Source organism: Ictalurus furcatus, chromosome 5 (assembly GCF_023375685.1).
Source record: "Ictalurus furcatus strain D&B chromosome 5, Billie_1.0, whole genome shotgun sequence".
Taxonomy (NCBI): Eukaryota; Metazoa; Chordata; class Actinopteri; order Siluriformes; family Ictaluridae; genus Ictalurus; species Ictalurus furcatus.
The window spans coordinates 29270334-29292143 of record NC_071259.1 but is presented as its reverse complement, the minus strand read 5'-3'; the positions used below and the strand labels follow the sequence as shown (position 1 = coordinate 29292143).

General features: G+C 41.6%; 1 protein-coding gene across 1 annotated transcript in view; it reads right to left on the bottom strand.

The window, feature by feature from the left end:
• plxna3 (plexin A3) overlaps nt 1-21810 on the bottom strand; it is a 193602-nt gene that overhangs the window by 155740 nt on the left and 16052 nt on the right. The window contains exon 3 of the mRNA XM_053625650.1: nt 15080-15262. Within this exon, the coding sequence (XP_053481625.1) occupies nt 15080-15262 (183 nt within the window). The remainder of the gene's footprint in view (nt 1-15079; nt 15263-21810) is intronic.

The following is a 21810-nucleotide window of genomic DNA, read 5'->3' as shown; positions in this document are numbered from 1 at the left end:
CCGATCATCATTGTTCCCAACAACCAATCATTCATCACTATTAATCTCAACAACCAATCATTAATCACCACTGTTCCCAACAACCAACCACTGATCACCATAATTTCCAAAAACCAACCACTGATCACCATGGTTTCAACATCCAATCATTCATCACTATTAATCCCAACAACTAACCACTAATGACCACTGTTCCCAACAACCAAAAACTGATCACCATTGTTCCCAACAACCAATCATTCATCACTATTAATCTCAACAACCAATCATTAATCACCACTGTTCCCAACAACCAACCACTGATCACCATAATTTCCAAAAACCAACCACTGATCACCATGGTTCCAACAGCCAATCATTGATCATCATTGTTCCTAACAACCAACCACTGATCACCACGGTTTCCAACAGCCAATCATTGATCACTATTAATCCCAACAACCAACCACTGTTATTCCATCGGTAACAGTTTGCTTCGTGTATCGTGTATAGTTCAACTACTCACTATCATCAGTTCATTTTGCCAGCATTCTTGATAGAAACTGTACACATGTAAATAGTACATCTAAAACATACATGTAGATATACTTGTAAAAACAGTTGGCAACAATGCATCCGTCGTCTTCTCCTCTCAGTACATTATAATTCAAATACTGAAATTGGGGGAATTCCAAACTTTTACAGCAGTGAAGTGTGTAAGTGATATAGCATTTGCTCTTTATGTTTTCTGCAGCACATAGCTCTTCTTTGTGCACTGCTTTATTAAATAACGAATCCCTAATCAGGACATGTGACGGCAAGCCATTAATGGGAGGAATTCGCAAAGACCCCCTCAATTTAGCAATTTGCAGGGACAGAGTGCTCATTCAGCACAGCGCCATGCTCGTAAATCAGCCGCCTCGTTTGCTGTGGCTCTTTCCACACCGCCCAAGAGCCGCTGGCCTCCGAACCGCAGAACTAGAAAAACACACTATGCTGCAGGAGCTTAATTACCAAACAGCGATGGCAGATCTGATATAGTGATCATAACAACTGAGCGCTATACTCTCAAACAGCCTGGCTAATGACTATAAAGCTTTTTTCTCCCTCTCTCTCCCTCGGTCTCAGCTCTTCGCTACCTATTCTCTCTCTCTGTGCCATTAAAAATGCACGTACATTCCTCAGATGACATAATGTGTAGTTTATTAGGCACTTTAATACCTGCGTAGGCTGGGGTTCAGCGTGGCAGCAGGGCTAGAAAAGGCAGACAGAGGTATCTAATGGCTCGTTTTTCGGCGCACGACTCCGAGCTTAGCTGCGAGGTTAGTCCGGGCGGAAATTGAGAAGCGGCGCGACACAGCACGCACAGGCGCGGAATGATAAAACGTGTCTGGCAGTTGTACGCTAGTAGTACAAGTGAGAGAGAGAAGGGGGAAAATAAAATGACACATTATTTCCTGTCAAACTTTCAGTGGATGAGGGAGGCAAAAAGAGGTACTGGGACAACTTGTAAGGGAGTGAAAGAGAAGTGAAACGCATCCATCATTGCCTCCGAGGCGCTCACTGATCAGCTCACAGGCTAGTAGCTAGCATCTTGAGTCTCTGCCAGCCACGAGCAGGTGCTTAAGATTTGCCCTCTTACCCACCGAGGGCCTGTTCACACGCGCCTGTTCTTCCTGACCTTTAACGAAGTTACCAAGCCTCCCATTAAATTATGACAGGAAACGAGCAGATAAAAGTTGCAGCGACATTGCAGGTGGCCCCTGAACAGCTTGATCCCAGAATGCATTGCTCATAAACACAGCGTGAATCTGGAACATCCAGGGCGCACAGCTAAAGTGATTAGCCTTGGATGCAGAGACATAAAAAAAAAAGGGGGCCAAGCACCGGCACTTAAATCAGACAGATGACTCTGTGGCCAGCAGTTACACGTTTTCACATTTCCTCTTCAGACGCACTTCGTCTCTAAAAGCCCATGGAGAAAGAAAAATTGGTGTCACTTCCGCTTTTTTTTTTCTTTTCTTTTTCTGTTTGTCTAGCCAGGCCTTTTGCATGACTTGGACTCTCCTGGCTCTTCGATAGGCAGATTTGGGCTGTTATTCACTTTCCAGCAGCTTGCATCTCTACACTCCCCCCAGCAGCATCTTAATCAGAGTGGCTGCTGCTACATCTGGCACCAACACACAGACGACAGATAAAGAACATTTCCAACATCTGGATCGTATTCTCTCCGCTACGCTTGAGTTTTACTGTCTATAGACAGTAGACTCAACAGTAGACGCTGCGTCCAATGATTGTCCAATAAAAAGTACTAAAGCTGAGAAAATTAATTTCCCTGTTAGTCATACTGAGAAATTCTGTATTCTTAGTATTTTATCCACTTATACAAAAAAAAAAACCCACACATTTTACTGTTTCCATGTTTCACATTTAGTTGCCAAATAAAAGCCTATCATAATATGATTTGAAACGAAACCTTTTGGTCCCTTCACAGTTACTGGATTCACGTGTATAGTGCACAATGTAGGCTCTACAACACTTACACTGTGCTCAATGTAGTCATTATCCATAGTGAATAGTAACCCATTTAGAATAAATGTTACAAAAATACCTTGAATATATGCACACTTTTCCATTATTTCCTATTATAAGAGCATTATGAAACAAATAAGATTATTCAGCTTAATTTTGGGGATTTTTTAGTTGTTTTTTTTTACTAATTCCAAGCTTTAAAAAAAAAATTGTATTACGTTGGCAGAGAATTTTGCAAGTTTCAAGCATTAGCCATTATTTAGTATTTCAAGTTTGAATTTACTAAAAAAAAAAAAAAAAAAAAAAACATACGTCAAGAATTAGACTTAATTAGCTTAAATTTGCTTTAATGTTATTAAAATGTATTTCTAAAAAGAAATAGTAGACAGACCTGTCCATATTCAAGATATTTTGACTTGCTAGTGGTTTTTGCATTTGCAATTTTCACCTTCTCATAGTTTATGCAATAAATGTCGGTTTCTACTAACGTTTGCACCGTCAGTGGCAGTACACACTGATTCAAATAAATACCAAATCCTTTAATTAATTTAAGTTTTAACGCATCCCTACCGATTACAGTTCACACTGTAAAACACATGCAGGCTCCTCAGCTCCTCAGGCCTGACAAACACATCACAGGGAAGTGGATTTGAGGTTTAGGGTCACACAGAGGTGAACACACACAGGTATTTGAAAATAACAAATACAGACAAAACATACGCAAAGGTTTTAAAAACGTCTGAGTCTTCCGTAAACAGAGCTCCTCACCTACAGTGGACCAGCTTTTGTTCCCTAATCATCACTGCCTGATCAAAAAAAAAAAAAGAGACGTTTTTTAAACAAAACAAAGCAATTAACTTTGGGCGCTAAAAACCCGAGGGCATTTAGTCTGCTTGTGGAGATTTTCTGCCTTGCAGAGTTTCTAGCCTTAATATTTCACACCCAATTACGCTAATCAGGAGCTTCAGCAACAGGTGAGTATCACCGCCGACGGCAACGGGATCCACAAAGCCCTCGGTGCTGCATGGCCGCCTGTTTAAGAGCTTTATTAAGCTTTATTGGTCTCCGGGGCAGAGAGGAGCGAAATGTCAAAATCTGAAAGAGTTTCTATTAAATCCAATGACATTTCAATGGCATTTTTAACAAGACGAAAGGTCTGAAATCGATGAGGCTGCGTCAAACTGCAGTTTAAAAGTTCAAACTGTGCAGGCAGAGGGCCGCGGTTCTGACCCCGGGCCGGCTCGGTCTCATCTAACTGTCACTACAAATCAGCAATGTGCTGATAAAAAACACACACCTGAGTCAAAAGGTAGAAAACAGCCCGCTAGTTAGAGTAGCACTTAACATGTCATTTTAAAACATTAGAATCCATGTACACTAACAAAGATTTAAATTTGAAATGCCTGAGAAAGTAAATGGACTAAAATGGACTAAAAGCATCTTCATCCTCATTAAAAATGACTGGGGCTATAAATATACATGAATATGCAATTAAAGAAAGCCGCCATGTACTCCTGCCATTACTAACCTCGCGGTAACACCAGCAGTGATTTTTCACCTCGCATCTCTCAATCTGCTTTTCGCTGGTCGTGTGTGGGCGTTCCTATCTTTAGTTTAAAGCAAGTGTGATATCCACACAAACTAGCTACAGAATGTATATAAAGCCAACCATTCGAAACGCCTGTGTATAAAATGTATCCATGGGCGGAATCATTGTTTATGGTGTATGACCCTAAAAAAAAAAACCAAAAAAAAAACAAAAAAAAAAACTGCTTTGCATGATTTCTGGAACTTTTTAACAAACTTAAAAAGTTCCTGATCTACTGACATAAGGACGATGAAAATTGGTGCGCTTCCGTTTCAGGTAAATCAAATACGTGGGTTGTGGGGGGGGTCTGAACATACCGGCATCCCTCACTCATATTGGTACTCGCTAAATCACTTTGACTGTCATTTGCATAAAGTTAAACTTCACTCAAATTTGTTGTGCCGATTTCCCCTGTTCACGTTGCATCACTAACAGTTGCTTCGCTTCACCTAAAACGAATGACTTCTGGATGCTTTGTAGTGCAGGGTAAGAGCTAACTAGCAAGGGAGATGTTAGCGTTAAGAGTTTCCATTGAAATTATTATGTACTAGCAGAAAATCTTGTCAAAACACACAATTACCTGACAATTGCAAACTTAGCTAGCTAGCTAGTTTAGTACACATCTTCTATGGCAAAATGTTTTCAGGTACAGTGTCACCTTCTATTAATTTGCATACTGACAGTGCGATCATAAACATAGCACATATGCAGCCCAGGCCCAGGAATTCCCCATTCCCCTTATGGAAATGCTGAAAATATGTGCTTTGTGGGCAGTGGTGGCTCAGTGGTTAAAGGCTCTGGGTTACTGATCCCAGAAGGTCAGGAGTTCAAGCCCCATCACTGTGGAGTTATCACTGTTGGGCCCTTGGGCAAGGCCCTTAACCGTCAATTGCTCAGTTGTATAAATGAGGTAAATGCAAGTCGCTCTGGATTAAGGGCGTCTGCCAAACGCCATAAAAATATAAATCTGCTTTAAAAGAAATCTGCCTCGAATCCATGAGGAGCCAACTATATAAACAGCATATCTTTTAGCTCTAAACTATTAGCAGGAAACATATTTTGTGTTACAATGTGTGAAATACTGCAGTTTAACACACTGTATAATACCGTATCCGGTTTATTGGCAGACGTTGTAAGATAGCACAGTTCTCCGACAACCAGTGTTCGAAATCTGTATCTGAGCAACATGTGGAACTATCAAGCGTTCAGCGTTGTCTTCTTCCAAACTGCAAGTCATGTCGCAATAATAAAAACATGACAGCTTCCTCCACACTGCATCGCTGAACCTCTGTTTCATGCATGGAGCATGCGGAGACTGACGCTCTGCTTCAAATGCGACACGTCTCTCTGGCTTGTCCCGTGACAGCCGATTTATAGCAAACAGATTTAGCGATAATCAAACGTGGCCGAGAGCTGAGGTGGCCCGTAAATCAGCCCCAACGGACGCTTCCAGGGCCGCGCTGCTCTCTGATTTATACTGTGGAATTAGCTCCATTTGACGGCCAATCACAGGCAGATCTGAAGATGACCAACGAAGGTCAGATCTGAATATCATACCCCATTCTGAGACTGATGTCGGGGTGGAGAGTGAAGGACACGAGAAGAGGGCCTGATCTGTCGTGGAGACATGGCTGGGATGCTAAAACGAGACAATAAAACCCTCTTGCCACATTCTAGTGAAATAGATTTTAAACGACTTGCATTATTATGCTCATCTCAGTCCAGCGCTGATAACGTAAGATTTATCGGCATGGAAATGAGTGTAATGCGAGCATACAGCAAGATGCTACTGTGGGCAGTGCATTCGAATACAGGTTGAGTGTGGAGTGCTTAGAGGTCAATTACTGCAGAAGTCTATATGCAATAAAACCCCAACGAAGCTCAGTGCAACTATATAATATTCAAGTCAGGAGACCTGCAGGTTGTTTGAATTAACCGGTTATCAAAGTGAGGTCCAACTTAGCCAGGGGGACAAATCCTATGGCGGAGACGTTTCTCCAATTTCCCTCCAACAACTTCGGCCCCTAACTATACATCAACAAGAGACAACAATAGTGGTCGCTACTCACTCACTGTAGACAGCGTAGGGAAAAATATCTGATGCACCTGATGGAACATGGGGACACTTTGGCTGGCCTCCAAATTAACCAGTCCTCAATCCCATAAAATCCGTGTGCAATTATTTAAAACAGCGGGTGAAACACTGAAAGAGGCCTCAACAGGAAACCTAGCTGAACTGCAACCCAGTGAGTGGAAGATTGGGCTAAAATTAATAGGACACTGGTGGAATCTTTACTTGACAGGATTAGAGCTGTTATTAAGGTAAGATGAGGCGTAACTAAGTGTTTGTGAAGAAATGACTCATGCGACAATTGTTTTGTCCAGGGAGCTTACTAAATGTATGCTATATTATATTATTTGAGTCCTTGTCCTCTTGCTGTAATGTGTACACAAGCATGCATGGTGAAAGCTCAATAACTGAGGCAAATTCCTTGTACGTGTACTCGGCCAATCAATGAATTACTCCGACTTCCTAAACGTTTTCTTGTACATCTTCAATGACTTTGGTAGCTCATAAAATCAGCATACCTTTATTTGCAAAGTTCTAGCTAGTTTTTTTTGCATATCTAATGGTATTTAAATGCAACAATCCTCACTGCTGTTTTGTGTTCACATTATTTGCTGTGTAAAGGTATTGGTGCATCGTGGAATAAATACGACATCCTTTTTCCCCCAGCATTGTTACTGAATTCTGTTCCTACAAGCCTTTGTGATAATTTCCTGGGAATTGTAGCTGGTGTTGTCAGAAAACTAAGAGTAAATATTCTGGAAGGGGTCGCAATCCAGAGTAGTCGGATGGTGGAAAGGACTCAAAGTGTGAAAAGGGCTTACAAAGACCAAATGTCTTCTGTGAGTCTTCAGTGAGATCTAGGTCTCACAGGTTTTCCATCATTTTATCGAGAGGGGCTCCACATGAAGCATGACCTACATGAGAAAATCACACCCGATCGTTTACCGTTATAAAACACGGGAACGGTAATAGCACTATGTGAAGCGGGATATGGCCCGTCTCGTAAAAGTACACAACAGCTTCCGCCGCTTGTTGCTACAGGAAGGAAGGACAAGGTCAGGGCAGCTTGGAGGTTGACTCGATAGAGTCGGTTTTATCTGGTGATATACAGCAGCTACCTCGAGAGCCTTTTAGCTGTTAAACAGACTATACATTAACGCTACATAAAACGGCGAGTTCAAGTGCACACGCATACATCCTTTCATACACACCCCGAGCTGATATATAGACTCGTGAAACATGCACATATCCATAGCTGCAGAATTCCATAAAAAAAAACAAAAAAGTCCCCAACAGCCTTGTGTTTATTTCCCAGAGGCGAGATTATGAGGAGTCTGTAGTGGCCATGCTGCACATAAGCAGGTGCAGGGGGAAATGGCGACTTCTATTTATTTTCATTTGGCTTTACATTCAGGTTAGAAATGGCCCTGCCACAGGAACCCGCAGGGGGGTTGCAGCAGGATTTTAAAGCAGATGTGGGCTACGACATCCACAGAAATATAAACAGAAAGGTGAAACTAGGCATAGCCTGGTACAATCCATTCTGAAAATTTCACCTTGTTCCGCTTCACTGATTCAGCCTGGCCTTCCTCCAGTACTGACCCATTTGTGCGAGCTCGGAGCTTCAAAGTCAATCTCGAGAGCTTTGGCCATTGTCACGGTTCCTTCGCTGATTTTCACAGCCTGCATTCGCATTTAGCTGTTGTCATCCACTGAAATCTCGCCCTAGCTTATCATAACACATCCACCGTTCTGGCTAAAAAGTGGCTCGGCTGCGTCAACACGGACCAAATCCATGCAGTACAAGAGTAAAAAAAAAAAAAAATGAATTGGGACAGCTTGTATGTATCTTCAAATGAACATGGAAATAAGCCTGGTGAATATAAATAGTCAGTTATATAATAAACAGCAATATGGGGATATTTTAGGCTACAAATGACCAAATATGATGCTTTCACTGCCAGAAAAATATGTTTTCATGTTAGACAGGATCACCTGCGATTCGGCTGTCATCCCTTTCAGGTAAAACAAATTTCCGGTTGCTAGTTGTAATTTGCATGTAATCAAACTGCAATTTTAAAGTAGTAATTAGTAATCTGAAGGGGAAATCCCCCTTTCTTTTTTTTTTTTAAATTCTACAGCAATCTAGGAGCATTTTATGTATAGGCACAGCAGCTTTACCCACTGAGTACCCTTTCGTATCTTTAATGAAGCATGCATTTAGAGTCACATTAAGAACGTGCCTTATTTAATTGCTATTCTGTAACATACTGTTTGGTCTGCTGCAATAATAGTGATTAAAGTGTAAAAAAAAAAGAAAAAAAAAAGGAAAATCCTAAGAACCTTCATGTGTTCAAAAACTTTTGTCCAGCAGGGTATATTTTTGCATTGTTGAATTAACATTTTATAATAAATCTTTTATCTTAAATATTTTAATTCCTAGTAGATTCAAGACACCAGTTACGATTCCTTATTGTTCTAATTACACACTTGTCCTATTAGTTTCTCCACCGTATAGGCAGTGGTGGCTTGACGGGGGCAGTGGTGGCTTGACAGGGGCAGTGGTGGCTTGACGGGGGCAGTGGTGGCTTGACAGTTATGGCTATGGGTTACTGATCGGAAGATCGGGGGTCAAGCCCCAGATCTGCAAGGCTCTGGGTTACTGATCGGAAGGTTGGGGGCTCAAGCCCCAGCACTGCCAAGCTGCCATTGTTGGGCCCTTGAGTAAGGCCCTTAACCCCCTCTCTGCTCCAGGGGCGCTGTATCATGGCTGACCCTGCGCTCTGACCCCAACTTCCTAACATGCTGGGGTATGCGAAAAAAAGAATTTCACTGTACTGCAATGTACATGTGACTAATAAAGACTCATTACATTTCTGATGTGTTTAGTGATTCTGGCGCTAATTTGTTGGTTGGTGGTGTGTTTTTGCTATTCCCGTGACTTCGACAATCTCAAATAGGAGAGATAACAGTCAGGTTTCACTGTTTTTCTCTCATACATAAAAGCGCAACAGCTTCTTTTCTCTCTCACCGTTACCATGTGATGTTCGACATCCCAGTATTGGTAAAGGCTGTATTGGATGTGCAAATGTTGGACTCAAAGTCCCAGAATGCAATGCGGCTGTAGAATGCAGTTGAGCCGAGTTATGCATGGCAGAGACTCGACTTGGAAAGCTAGCGACCTACACGATGTCAAGTGGAATGGTTTTGACAGCAGTGTTAGCATGAAAGTTGACATTTTGGAAGCTGATCAGCTTGAGCAGAGCGTACAGATGAGGAGGTGAGTGAGCTGGACAGAAAAAAGGACTAAAGTGCCGCTGCATCGCTCTCTGTAGGTAGAGATGAAACGAGGGCTAAAATCACACTGGCACCACTATCAGTAGGGAGTCGAATAGCATTGTTGGTACTGTAGGGAACTATTCAAATGAAAGCAAAAATATATAGCGTCCATTATGGGTACAACAAAACCAGCTGCCTACCAAGATTTCTTCTTCTGATAAAATCTGATGTGTTTGCCAGAAGATTTTTCCATGGAAGTTTGAAAGGCATAACAGTATTGTTTGAAATACGTCATCATAATGATGATAATGATGATAGCAATCAAGCAATTATTGAGATATGATGAAATATGAACTTTATAAACAGTGCAGCAAAACAAAATGTGTGACTAGAAATCGACCAGGCCGATAAAAATATATTTCTGTTCGGTATAAAAGAGTGTGATAACTGTCTCCTTCTGTCTCCTGTTAACTCCAGCACCACTCTGCAGGGACAGGAAGCGCTGACGGCTCATGGGTGATTTCCGCAAGGCCTGCGCTCTTTCTTCTCCTGCCAAAACAAACAGCCAGAGGCAGGAGGGAGCTACGAGGCAATTACCCAGCCTGCACCAGCGCCCTTCAGGTGGATTAACACACCAAACCGCTGCATGTTGTCAAATACGCTGTTAGAGAACCATTTGGAGAGAGTTTAATGCTATTACAGCGTTATTGTTTGGCTAGACATGATTTATAATCGCAGCGATCTGCACAGGCCAGACTACCGAAGAGCACTTAGCAAAGAAGGGAGCATAGCATTCGATCATCGCTTTATTGATTGCAGATGTTAAGACGAGAACCGTTGTCTGTATTTACAGCTTCTGAGCTGCAGATTAATGACCTCATCGTGGCCACACCCACACAGACACCAATCAGAGCCGTACATGCACACAAACACACAGCTGGATCTTTTGGAAAGGGAAATCCCTGCAGATTTTACTCATACATGCTCAGACGATTTGTTGTTTCTTCTCCTGCATATAGCAGCAAGACGACGGAAACAAGGTGCTCGTTATTTCACTTTTGCGTGGTGATTATAGTAAACGCCTCGATAATTATTATATGATAAGGAAAAAACGGTCTGCAAGTTTGTGAGATCTGCTGAGGGTTAAATATTTACGCAATAAATTTGTTTCATGGTGTCCAACTCTAGTGATATTACACTAATCAAAATAAAAAATTTTTTTTTAAAAAACCCACAAACTGTTGAATGTTGGTACACAGTTAATCTAACTTTTAATTTATTTGTAAGAAAACATACTCGCACTATAGCTATTTTCTCTCATTTTCATTAGGTGTCAACTTCAGCCAATAAGAATCGTTTCTATCCTCTAGGTTGGCCCTGATAGGCGGTGACCCTAGTAGGATTGCCCTGATTGGCTGATGCGGACTGGCTGGGCCTGATAGGCTGACCCTGACTGGATGGATCCATTTGGCTGGCTCAGACTGGTTTGTTCCAATAGGCGTGCTCTGATTGGCTGGTCCAGACAGGCTTGGTCTGATTGACAATTGACTGAGTTAAACTGCGATGCATTCTTGATAGCGTTAAATTTGAAACAACGTCTAAGAAGTGGTTGGAATTATCGCACCATTTTTGCATCGCACACCATTATAGATCGTGTTTAAGTCATGTGATCCCTCAGTACAACACAGTCATGATGAATTCAAAAGGCTTGCCCATAAATTCGTGCCCACAAAAGCTGATGCTGATGCAAAGCCTGCATTAATCTCAATCCATCAACATTAGCTTATTGCAGACACTGTAACTGTGATAAGGAGCTATATGTGATTAATTATGCACCACCACATCTCCCTTAATGCAGACTCGACCGCTCGGCGAAAAAGAAAAAAAAAAAAAAACCGTTTCCATTCTGATAGCATGCTTTCCAGACAGACAAAAAGATTCAACCACAGATTGACTGTTTATTATGACACCCATTCAATCCACGGCGCATATGATGGAAGAGAGTGTGCTTTAAAAGATATCATCATAGCAAATAATACACCAAATGTGATGCGATTTTATCGCCGCCGAGACAAAATTGGGTTGTTCTAAACCAGACGACGACAGAATACATCCAGAATGAGGTCCGAGAGCTGTCAAGGCCGTGCGAACATCTGATTGTGAGCAGCGGTGCTGTATTACACCATGTATAGGGACAAAAACTCAATAAATAACGGTAAAACAAAACAGGGCCCCGTCTCTAAGGGGTGACCTTTAACCCCCCCGAGGTCTGGGAGCGCAACGAATGCGAGGAAGTTTCAATTCTCCCAATTGGGTACTTGGAGCGTACTTCAACCTTTCCTCAAACCCAGAGGTAGGGCATAACAAAGTGCAATTAATGTGTTACTGTACCTAACACAAGAAAAATCCACTCTGAACAACGCGCATATTCACATTTATAACTTTCAACAACATTCAAATTTTATTTTAAAATGAAATTAAAAACTCCCTGCTGATAATAGTGCTAGTAGGATTAGCAAGGAGCCCTTACTATATCTCTACTTAAAGAGAACACTGCGGCGGCTCTTTATTTCTTTCATAAACTCAGCCGCCAACGCCATTGGACTCATCATCTCGTAGGTCGCCTTTGCTGTAAATCCGAACATATGCATTGCATAGTTGCACTGCATTCTGGGACTGGAGAGTGTTTGTTGTCTCTCATACTTCTATGCTGGATTTCTCATTAACATGACTTTGAACATCGCTGGAAAATGGTGAGTGAGAAAAACAAAAGAGCAACAAAAGCGCTCCCTTTTTTTTTTTTTTTTTTTAACAAGCTAACAGCGAAACCTGACCGTTATCCCTTTTGTTCAGACTGTGGAATATTTTCCCCCCCCCTCAGATTAACCATTTACGTTACATTTTAATTCTCCTATATTTAATCATCTCCACTGTAACTGTGCTAACAATAACAGTGACACCAGTGCAACACAAAACCGCTAACTTCTCACAGGAATAACAAAAAATATAGCACCAACCGACAAATTAGCACCAGAAGCTAAGCTAAACACGTCACAAATATTTAAATACAAACATATTTAATGTGTTTCAGGGTGGACTTCATCTTTATGTCTTTCTTTCGCCTCATAAGTTTGAAGAAAAATCTCTGCTTTCTATTTTTCAAACGCTACATTTCTCTGTCGTCGCATGTTTACAGTCGTGCAATGACTTTTTAGCGTTTAGCTTTAAGGAGTCACTCTAAATTCCTAACAAATCCAAAGTTTAACAGATGTGACAGCGCGAACAAGATCACGTGTGTTTATCAACAACTAGCTACTAGCATTCAGCCAGTTCACACTGGGTTGTAATTAGCATGCTAGCTAATATTTGAGAGCTTAGGGAGAAAGCCGTTTGTTAGCTGTTAGCATTGTTGAAAGAGGCACTGATTTACCACGAGTAACTAAAATCAGTGTGTGGTTTGAAACTCAGGAAGACGAGTTCATACTTTTCTACTTCAACTTCAGTGAAAAATGTGCAGCTGTAGTACAACTTTTACCACGGAATTCATTTAGATTTAACTGTGCTTTTAATTAAGGAAAGAATTTGGCTGAGGCGGCGTCTCTAAACGATCTCTACTGCGTGCCACAGTGAATTTCGCAGATTTAATCTTCTGTCAGACTTTTTGTTTTGCACACTTGACCTAATATAGGGAACGCTCAAGCGAGAAGTTGTGAGCAATGTTTCGTTCTCATAAACACACTCGTTTCTCACGTGTCAGAGGTTATCGTATTATACACAGCGTGACAAAATCCCCCAGCAATTCCTGTCTCCTTTTCCTCTGTCTACATGCCTCTCCTCCACTCTCTCTCTCTCTCACTCTCTCTCTCTCACTCTCTCTCTCACCCTCTCTCCCACTCTCTCCCTCTCTCTCCCTCACTCTCTCTCCTACTCTCTCTCTCACCCTCTCACTCTGTTTCTCTCCCACCCTCACCCTCTACCCCACTCTGTCTCTCTCACCCTCTCACTCTGTTTCTCTCCCACCCTCTCTCCCACTCTCTCTCTCCCCCACTCTCTCTCTCTCTCCTACTCTCTCTCTCACCCTCTCCCACTCTCTCTCTCTCCCGCTCTCACCCTCTACCCCACTCTCTCTCTCTCACCCTCTCACTCTGTTTCTCTCCCACCCTCTCTCTCTCTTAATATCTCTCTCTCCCCACTCTCTCTCTCCCCCACTCTCTCTCTCTCACCCTCTCTCTCTCTCCCGCCCTCACCCTCTACCCCACTCTGTCTCTCTCACCCTCTCACTCTGTTTCTCTCCCACCCTCTCTCCCACTCTCTCTCTCCCCCACTCTCTCTCTCTCTCCTACTCTCTCTCTCTCACCCTCTCCCACTCTCTCTCTCTCCCGCTCTCACCCTCTACCCCACTCTCTCTCTCTCACCCTCTCACTCTGTTTCTCTCCCACCCTCTCTCTCTCTTAATATCTCTCTCTCCCCACTCTCTCTCTCCCCCACTCTCTCTCTCACCCTCTCTCTCTCTCCCGCCCTCACCCTCTACCCCACTCTGTCTCTCTCACCCTCTCACTCTGTTTCTCTCCCACCCTCTCTCCCACTCTCTCTCCCACTCTCTCTCTCCCCCACTCTCTCTCTCTCTCCTACTCTCTCTCTCTCACCCTCTCCCACTCTCTCTCTCTCCCGCTCTCACCCTCTACCCCACTCTCTCTCTCACCCTCTCACTCTGTTTCTCTCCCACCCTCTCTCCCACTCTCTCTCTCCCCCACTCTCTCTCTCAATATCTCTCTCTCCCCACTCTCTCTCTCCCCCACTCTCTCTCTCTCACCCTCTCTCTCTCTCCCGCCCTCACCCTCTACCCCACTCTCTCTCTCTCACCCTCTCACTCTGTTTCTCTCCCACTCTCTCTCTCCCACTCTCTCTCTCAATATCTCTCTCTCCGCCACTCTCCCACTCTCTCTCTCTCCCACTCTCTTGCTCTCACTCTCTCTCTCCCCCACCACACTCTCTCTCTGTCTGTCTCTCTCTCTCAGCTCGTTGACATGCCTGAATGCCAACAGTCTGAGACGGTGCATAGGGGGAAAAAAATGCAGTTTGCAACTTGTGTGCGATATTTTCATAAACTCAGCAGTGACCGTATTATTCTTTAAACATCCCCAGCTGTTCCCTGCTCACAGATATGGTGACTCATAAAGGTGGTCTTTTATTATTGCTCCCGGTGTGTGTGTCTGTGTGTGTGTGTGTGTGTGTATATATATATGTGTGTGCGTGCATCTTGGAATGAAGGTTGAATGCTTTCTGTGGGTTGCAGTATATCCCATTGCAGGGGGAACACATGTGCAGCGGTATAATAGGATTAAATGCAATTCGACCCCTGTAAAGCTTCGTTGGCACATTCTCACTTGCTCGCTCTGCCTCGGCTGACTTTCACTCACACACTGCACCTGTGGTTGCGCTCACACACACACACACACACACACACACAGATTTGTATGAGGATCAGTTTCCGAAAAAAAACCTGTAACGCTCTCATTAAGTGCTTCTGTACGGTGACCCGACGTTCACCTCGCCAATCTGATCAATCAGTGGAACTGCGGGACCTTTCAATCCAAAACACTGACATAATCGCATTTCTTGCGTCTTACCTTTTTAAGATGGCCGGTTCGCGTCCCCACGAACACCACCGTATGATCTCCGTAGGTGTACGCAGCCACTGAGGCCATGCCGTCCGTCCGTTCGTCGTATAGCGGCGTCCCCTCGATGACCCGCAGCCCTCCGAGAGGCTGGTTCAGGACCAGGCCGCAAAAGTCATCGCCGATCTGCTTCGGCTGGAGAGGAGAAATAAGAGCAGTCAAGAGTTACAGTCTGTAAAATAGGACATACGCAGGCACTTTTACTACGTTGCTGTTGAATTCTCAAATCTGATTGGTCAGAAAATGTGGATTCATATTCCATAACCGCAGCTATAATTCAAAATAAATTTTTTGAATTAAGGTTTATATTAACATGCTCATTCTAGGCCTGGGCGATATATCGCTATATTATCCATATCGTGATAAATAATTACACAATACATTTTTCTGAGATATCATTGGTATGGCGATGTCATTTCTTTAACGTTTTTAATAATTACAAATGAAATGGTACTGAATGGAAGCCAGTGATTTGGCGTCATTTAATCTTATTAAATAAATCTTAAAAAGTTTTATGTTTTTTTTTTTTTTGTTGAATTTACTACCGTTTTGCAGTATTGTAGAAATGTCCTCAGGTATTACGATACAATGTTTCTGTCCTATCGCCCAGCCCTACCTCATTCTAATACGTTGCTGTTTCTATAGCAACAACTTACACAAGGACTTGTATAACGGATGCTCTGCGTAAACGGATTAAAAGCCGTGACGCTTTTTAACAAAAGAAAAACTAATTATCGTTCGCGGCAAAGGTTTCTGTAAGGAGACGTTTATTTAACATTTATGGAAGGAGTCTCCAGTGTCAGGATTTTGTTTTCCATCTTATTCCCCATCAAGAGAAGGCAGTGAGGGGAATGATGGAATATGGCTTCAATAATATAAAAGATAACAGATAACTAACTTGTATCATGGACGTTCCACAACATTAAATATAATTATAATGGATTATAAATTAATTATAAATGTATTCCTTTCTTTCTACATGTATATACAATTAGGCATTTAACTGAAATTCTTTTGAGCAAAAAATTATTATTGCAATTATAAGATGAAGGAAATTACTACCAGCCTGAACATTAAATAAATAAATAAATAAATAAATAAATAAATAATCTGATATTGGGTGGTTATCATGGGCTGTGCTGCCAAGCTGAACCGTTATGTTCTATTCAGGAAAGGATTAGGCATGAATAATTTTTTTTACTAAAAAGAAGGAAATACTAAAAATGCTTTATTTAAAAAAATCCGTTTCCCCATGTGGACCTTTATGTGCTTGGCTCAAATTCATTAATTACAGCAAAAAAAAAAAAAAAAAACACTTATATTACTGAGATACGAGTTCAGGTAATTGTATTCCGAGAGTGACAAGGTGATTTTACTTGCTGTCACTTCTCCTCATGTCTTATTTAGACTCCCACCCACACACACACACACACACACGCCATCAAAATGAGTAACAAGCATACCATCTTCATATTCCCGCAAATATTGTTAATGGTACCACTAACGGAACTGAAACCATGATATACTGAGCAAAATAAAATGTTACGCTTATTGCTATAAAATAAAAAGGGTGAGTCATAGCCAATAGCACTTACAGGTTATAGCACAACCATGACTGTAACTAGCAATGATGACACAGAGGTTTGGATTTTGTTACTTTTACAAGGTTTTGGGGGGGTTTTTTGTTTGTTTTTTTGCATATGTAGATGCTAAATAAATTCAATATGAAAACAGGAGGTAGCTTACTACGTGAGAGGAGAGAAGCCCTGTCAGTAAGAGGCACAAAAGCGAGCGCTTTGCTATTACACACATCCATGACACACACACAACCAACATGACATCATCCAGCTCTGTGCCTCACTCTGCGTGAGGAGTTCATCACTCTGGATGTGGCCTTTCCGGTGAAAAAGAGAAGAAAAAAATAATAAAAACGTATTCTAAAAATCTCTGTCTGTAATGGGCTCCAGCTGTGACATGGAGGAACGACATGAGCGGTTCGTGAAGACTTATTTGAAAATCAATTGCGTTAGCGAACATCTGCAGGATGGGCTAATGATGATGTCATCGAGCGCCGACCCACTCTCGAGCTGCTCCGGTGAACTATCGACTCCCTGCGAACGTTTAAGCCTCCCTCGGCTCTCTCCATCTCTTTCGGGCTTGCCCGCCAAGGTCTCGTATCTCACAACACACACACACACACATACGGTTGTCTTACCATCCTTGTGAGGACCTACCACTGACAATTATTAACGCATTTTCATACCTAATATAATATGGTTAGATTTATACCTACACCTAAATCTAACCCAAACCTTAACCTCAGGAACCAAAATTAAAGCTTCTGGCTATTTTAGGTTTTAAAATAAAAGCTGCAAGGTTTTTTTTTTTTTTTTTAATGCAGTTTTCCTTGTGGGGACCAGCCAAATGTCCCCATAAGGTCAACGCCATCAGATATTCTTATCCTTGTGGGGACAAGTGGCCATTCACAAGGAAAACTTTTTTTTTTTTTAGGTATAAAACCTGCAGCTTGTGTATTTTGTCTTGCTGGTCCCCACTGAAATGTCCCCACAATGTCAAAACAGTCTGCTATTCCTATCTTTCTGGGCACCTTTGACTAGTTCCCACAAGGAAAATAGCTTCTTCATAGAAACTGGAGCTTTTATTTAAAAAAAAAAAAAAGAAAGAAAAGAAAGAAGAAGAAGAAAAAAAGAGCCAAATGGTGTGCATGTTTAGGATCGTTTTTAAATGTTAGTAGGGTCCAACAAGACAAATATTCGCACAAGGTCAAAAATGGTAGATATTCCTAATCTTTGTGGGGACAACTGGCTGGTAAGGAAAAATGCTTAAAAACTGCTTTTATTTGAAAACCAAAGCCAAAAAGATTGTGTGTACATGTATGTGTGTGTGAGTGTTAGCATGTTTTTATATCGTTGTGGGGACCTGCATGATAAATGTCCCCAACAGGTTAAAACTGGCAGACAGTCCCATCCTTCTGGGGACAAGTGACTGGTCACCCATGAGGGCAACTGCTTTTAAACTAAAAAAGAGAAAGGAATTGTGTGTGTGTGTGTGAGTGTGTGTGTATGTGTGTGTGTGCATGCGCACAAATGTGTTTTTATATCTTAGTCGGGTGGAACATGAAAAATGTCCTCAAGGTCAAAATGATATTCATATCCTTGTGGGGTCCCCACTAACACAGAGAAACATGCGCACATGCACACACGCACACACACACACACACACACACACACAGAGCCAAGCACTGAGGTCAGCCTGCCCTCCTGATGACATCACCTCCAATACACTAATAACCTGCCAGCGTTTTTATCCCCAGGTGTTTTATTTAAAGCCCCGCTCCCTCACTTCGGTTCGATAATTCACACGCTACGATTTCGATTATCTATTACACTCATCCTTGAAGGTGACGCAGCACTTTTTTTCTACAGTAACGTCTCAATTCTTTTTCTTTCCCTTTCTCTAAAATGAAGGTTTGTGGTCATGACTGGTGTAACTGGAGCTGATCCTGGATCAGAAGAAATGGAAACAAACTCTGGTCTCGGTTGCTGCCTTCGTTCTTTGTTCCAGTGGCCATCTTAGGGATCGTAGGGTGTGTCAGAGGGCTGAGTGTGTGTGTGTGTGTGTGTTTTCGCAGGGAGGGGCGTGCGTACAGGAGCGCCTTGTTTTTTTCCGAATGCTTATGAAGAATAAATGCAGTAAACGAGGCGAGGCCAGGCGGCTGGCACGCACAGCCTCGTTATGAGGTGCAGGGTCGCTGCCGCGCATCCGAACGGCCTAATAATACCCTAATAATATGTGCATCAGTCATGGGGAACCCTGGAGCTACCTCATAAAAACAAGCACAGCCACTCCTCCATAGAAGAAGCAGGTCATCGTGCTCGCTCTTTCACTTGCTCTCTCACTCTCACTCACTCTCTCTCTCGTCCATCTGTTCCGCTCGGCCTTGAAGGTGTTGTGCCATTGTTCTCCGCACAGCGTACAGAGCTACACAAATCATTGTCTCCATCACAATAACGAGCTCTTTGCAGAAAATTTCCCATGACCTGGTTCCAGTTTTTGGCTCCATATAAATGTAATACGATGCTGATGGGAAGGAGAAACGCTCGGGGTGGGAGAACGTCTGCAGATATACTCATGTTAAATTTAATACATACAATACTGTAACTGAAATCTTCTTTTTACGCAGTATAAAATTTTCGTGATTATGTCTACTCTATGTGTGTGTGTGTGTGTGTGTGTGTGTGTGTGTGTGGAGTTTCACGTTCTCCCCATGCCTGTCTAGGTTTCCTCTGGGTTCTCCAGTTTCCTCCCACCTCCCCAACGATAACACTGGCAAGTAATAAGCTCAAGTAAATTGCCCCTAGGTATAAAAGTGTGTGAACATGATGCCCTGCAACGGACTGGCGTGCCGTCCCGAGTGTATTCCCAACTCACGCGCAGCATTCCCGGGATAGGCTCCAGATCCACCAGAACCCAGAACCCAGGATAAAGCGTTTACTGGACATGAATGTTTGACTGGAATTAGTGTAATAATGCTCATATACAATGTCAAAAAGCAGCCATTTTGGGTAATTGAACATAAAAAAATAAGTGCAAAAACTAGAATTAACACCTATTACTGAAAATGCAAATAGGTTACTGAACAATAACTAATAGCCAAAACTGTACTCTACTATAACAGTACTACAGCCAAAACTGTGCTAATAAATAATACACTACAGTAAAATCACGCCAGATCCTCATAATCTACATCAAATGTATTAAATATGAATATAACAAACTATTACAAATAGTTCAAAGCCTTTGACTGAGAAATCACTGTGGTACAGTGATATATTATATACTCAGTTAGATTTGTACATAATGGTTCAACAGCAAAACATGATTTAAAAGCCATGGTTTAATACATGGCTTTGCCTCATAATTCAAATTTTGGACAATTTAATACTTTTGGGTAATAGTTTGATAACTAAAATGTAATTTCTACAGGCATTGGACATCCTGGATGATCGAATATCCAACATTTACCACATATTTATATATATATATATTATATAAATATATATTTATATATATATTTTAATAAAAAAAGAAAAGAAAAAAGCAAATAAACCAAAATGACTTGGCATGAAAAAAGAGAAAATGCTAAGATATTGAATAGTACCTCAAATACTAGTATAAAAAGTTGATAGCGTTGTCAAATCACTGAACGACAAAAATCAGAAAAGAAAAGTACTGACAATACTCGTGTTACTCTCAGAAAAGCATGTTGTGACACATTTTAAGACCGTGCGACGTTAATACCGTATCGTGATGCCACCCAGCCGTAAATACCGGTGCTTTCCGAACTGTGAGTTTGGAAAACATATCAGAACGGAGGGTTACGCGAGCAGCTGTTCGCAATATCACTCAATGAAATAATATTAAATTTCTCTGAGAAGTTCGAGTACAACCAAAAAGCCAAAAATTGCGAGGTCACATCATGTCGTGCCTTTATATTTACTGAAAAGCGTCATGCTGAATGGGATTTGTAGACAGTCAGATGTGGAAGGAATCCAAAGGCAAGCCGCAAGGCAAATAAATAATATAAAGTCATAACCACAGCTGTTATTCATCTTCTTTTTTTTTTTTTCTCTGGCAATTATACGAGAGAAAAAATATTTACCCTTTTCGTATCAGCGACGCTCTTTAGAGCTCCTCGGAGGTGTTTATGTGAAGAAGACACCCTCGACTCAAATGTCATACCACGTTCGACGTTAGCTATCGCTTTGCGCTAGAAGATAAACTCGGCTTCTTTGCTGTTTATCTTCGACGGTTTTTCATCACGGATTGATTACATCAGATTAAGATATGTAATGATTTTAAACAGCCTCTATCATCCACACACACACACACACACACACACACGGGCGCATGCTACTGATCAGCCGGCCTGCGTCGGGTCATAATAAGGTCACCGAGTATCAGGTCCACAATTGCCCTTTCCCAAAAACAACCAAAGAAACGGGGTATTATTGATGGAGCATTGATTAAACAGAGCAGAGTGATACCGAGGCGCACTGTACGTCAGGAAAATCTACCATCGAAGGAAGATTATAAATAGAAGCAAGGCGATGTACACCAACGCAACAAACTACTAACCAGGGTTGTCAGTCCCGCATGCTTAAAAAAGAAAAACAAAGAAAAGAAAAAGTCGAACCAATAATAACACTAATAAAAAAAAAAAAACGACAATTTTCCTGAATATGCAGTAAAATAGTCTGGTATTTATAATACATGTTGATATAAATAAAGAATATCTATGTGAGTCAATGTGTGGGAAAATAACCCTCACCAGCTAGGGCTGGGCGATATGACAAAAAAATATATCATGATACTTGATATTAGTCAGTTATATTTGCCTACAAAATAGTATTAAACACTGAAAAAAGGAAAAATAAAATTCTGTTAAAAAAAAAAAAAAAGATTCAAAACAGTTAAAAATTTCTTAAAAGATATCACAATAGTGTATTGTGTCATAATTGATCCCAATATCAATATTTTATTGTCAAATATGCCTAGATACAATAAAAATGATTAAATGAATAATGTTAGGATTAAATTAAGCTATCAGTTACAAATAACTAGCATTGTCAAAAAGAATTTTTTCAACAACCCGTATACCA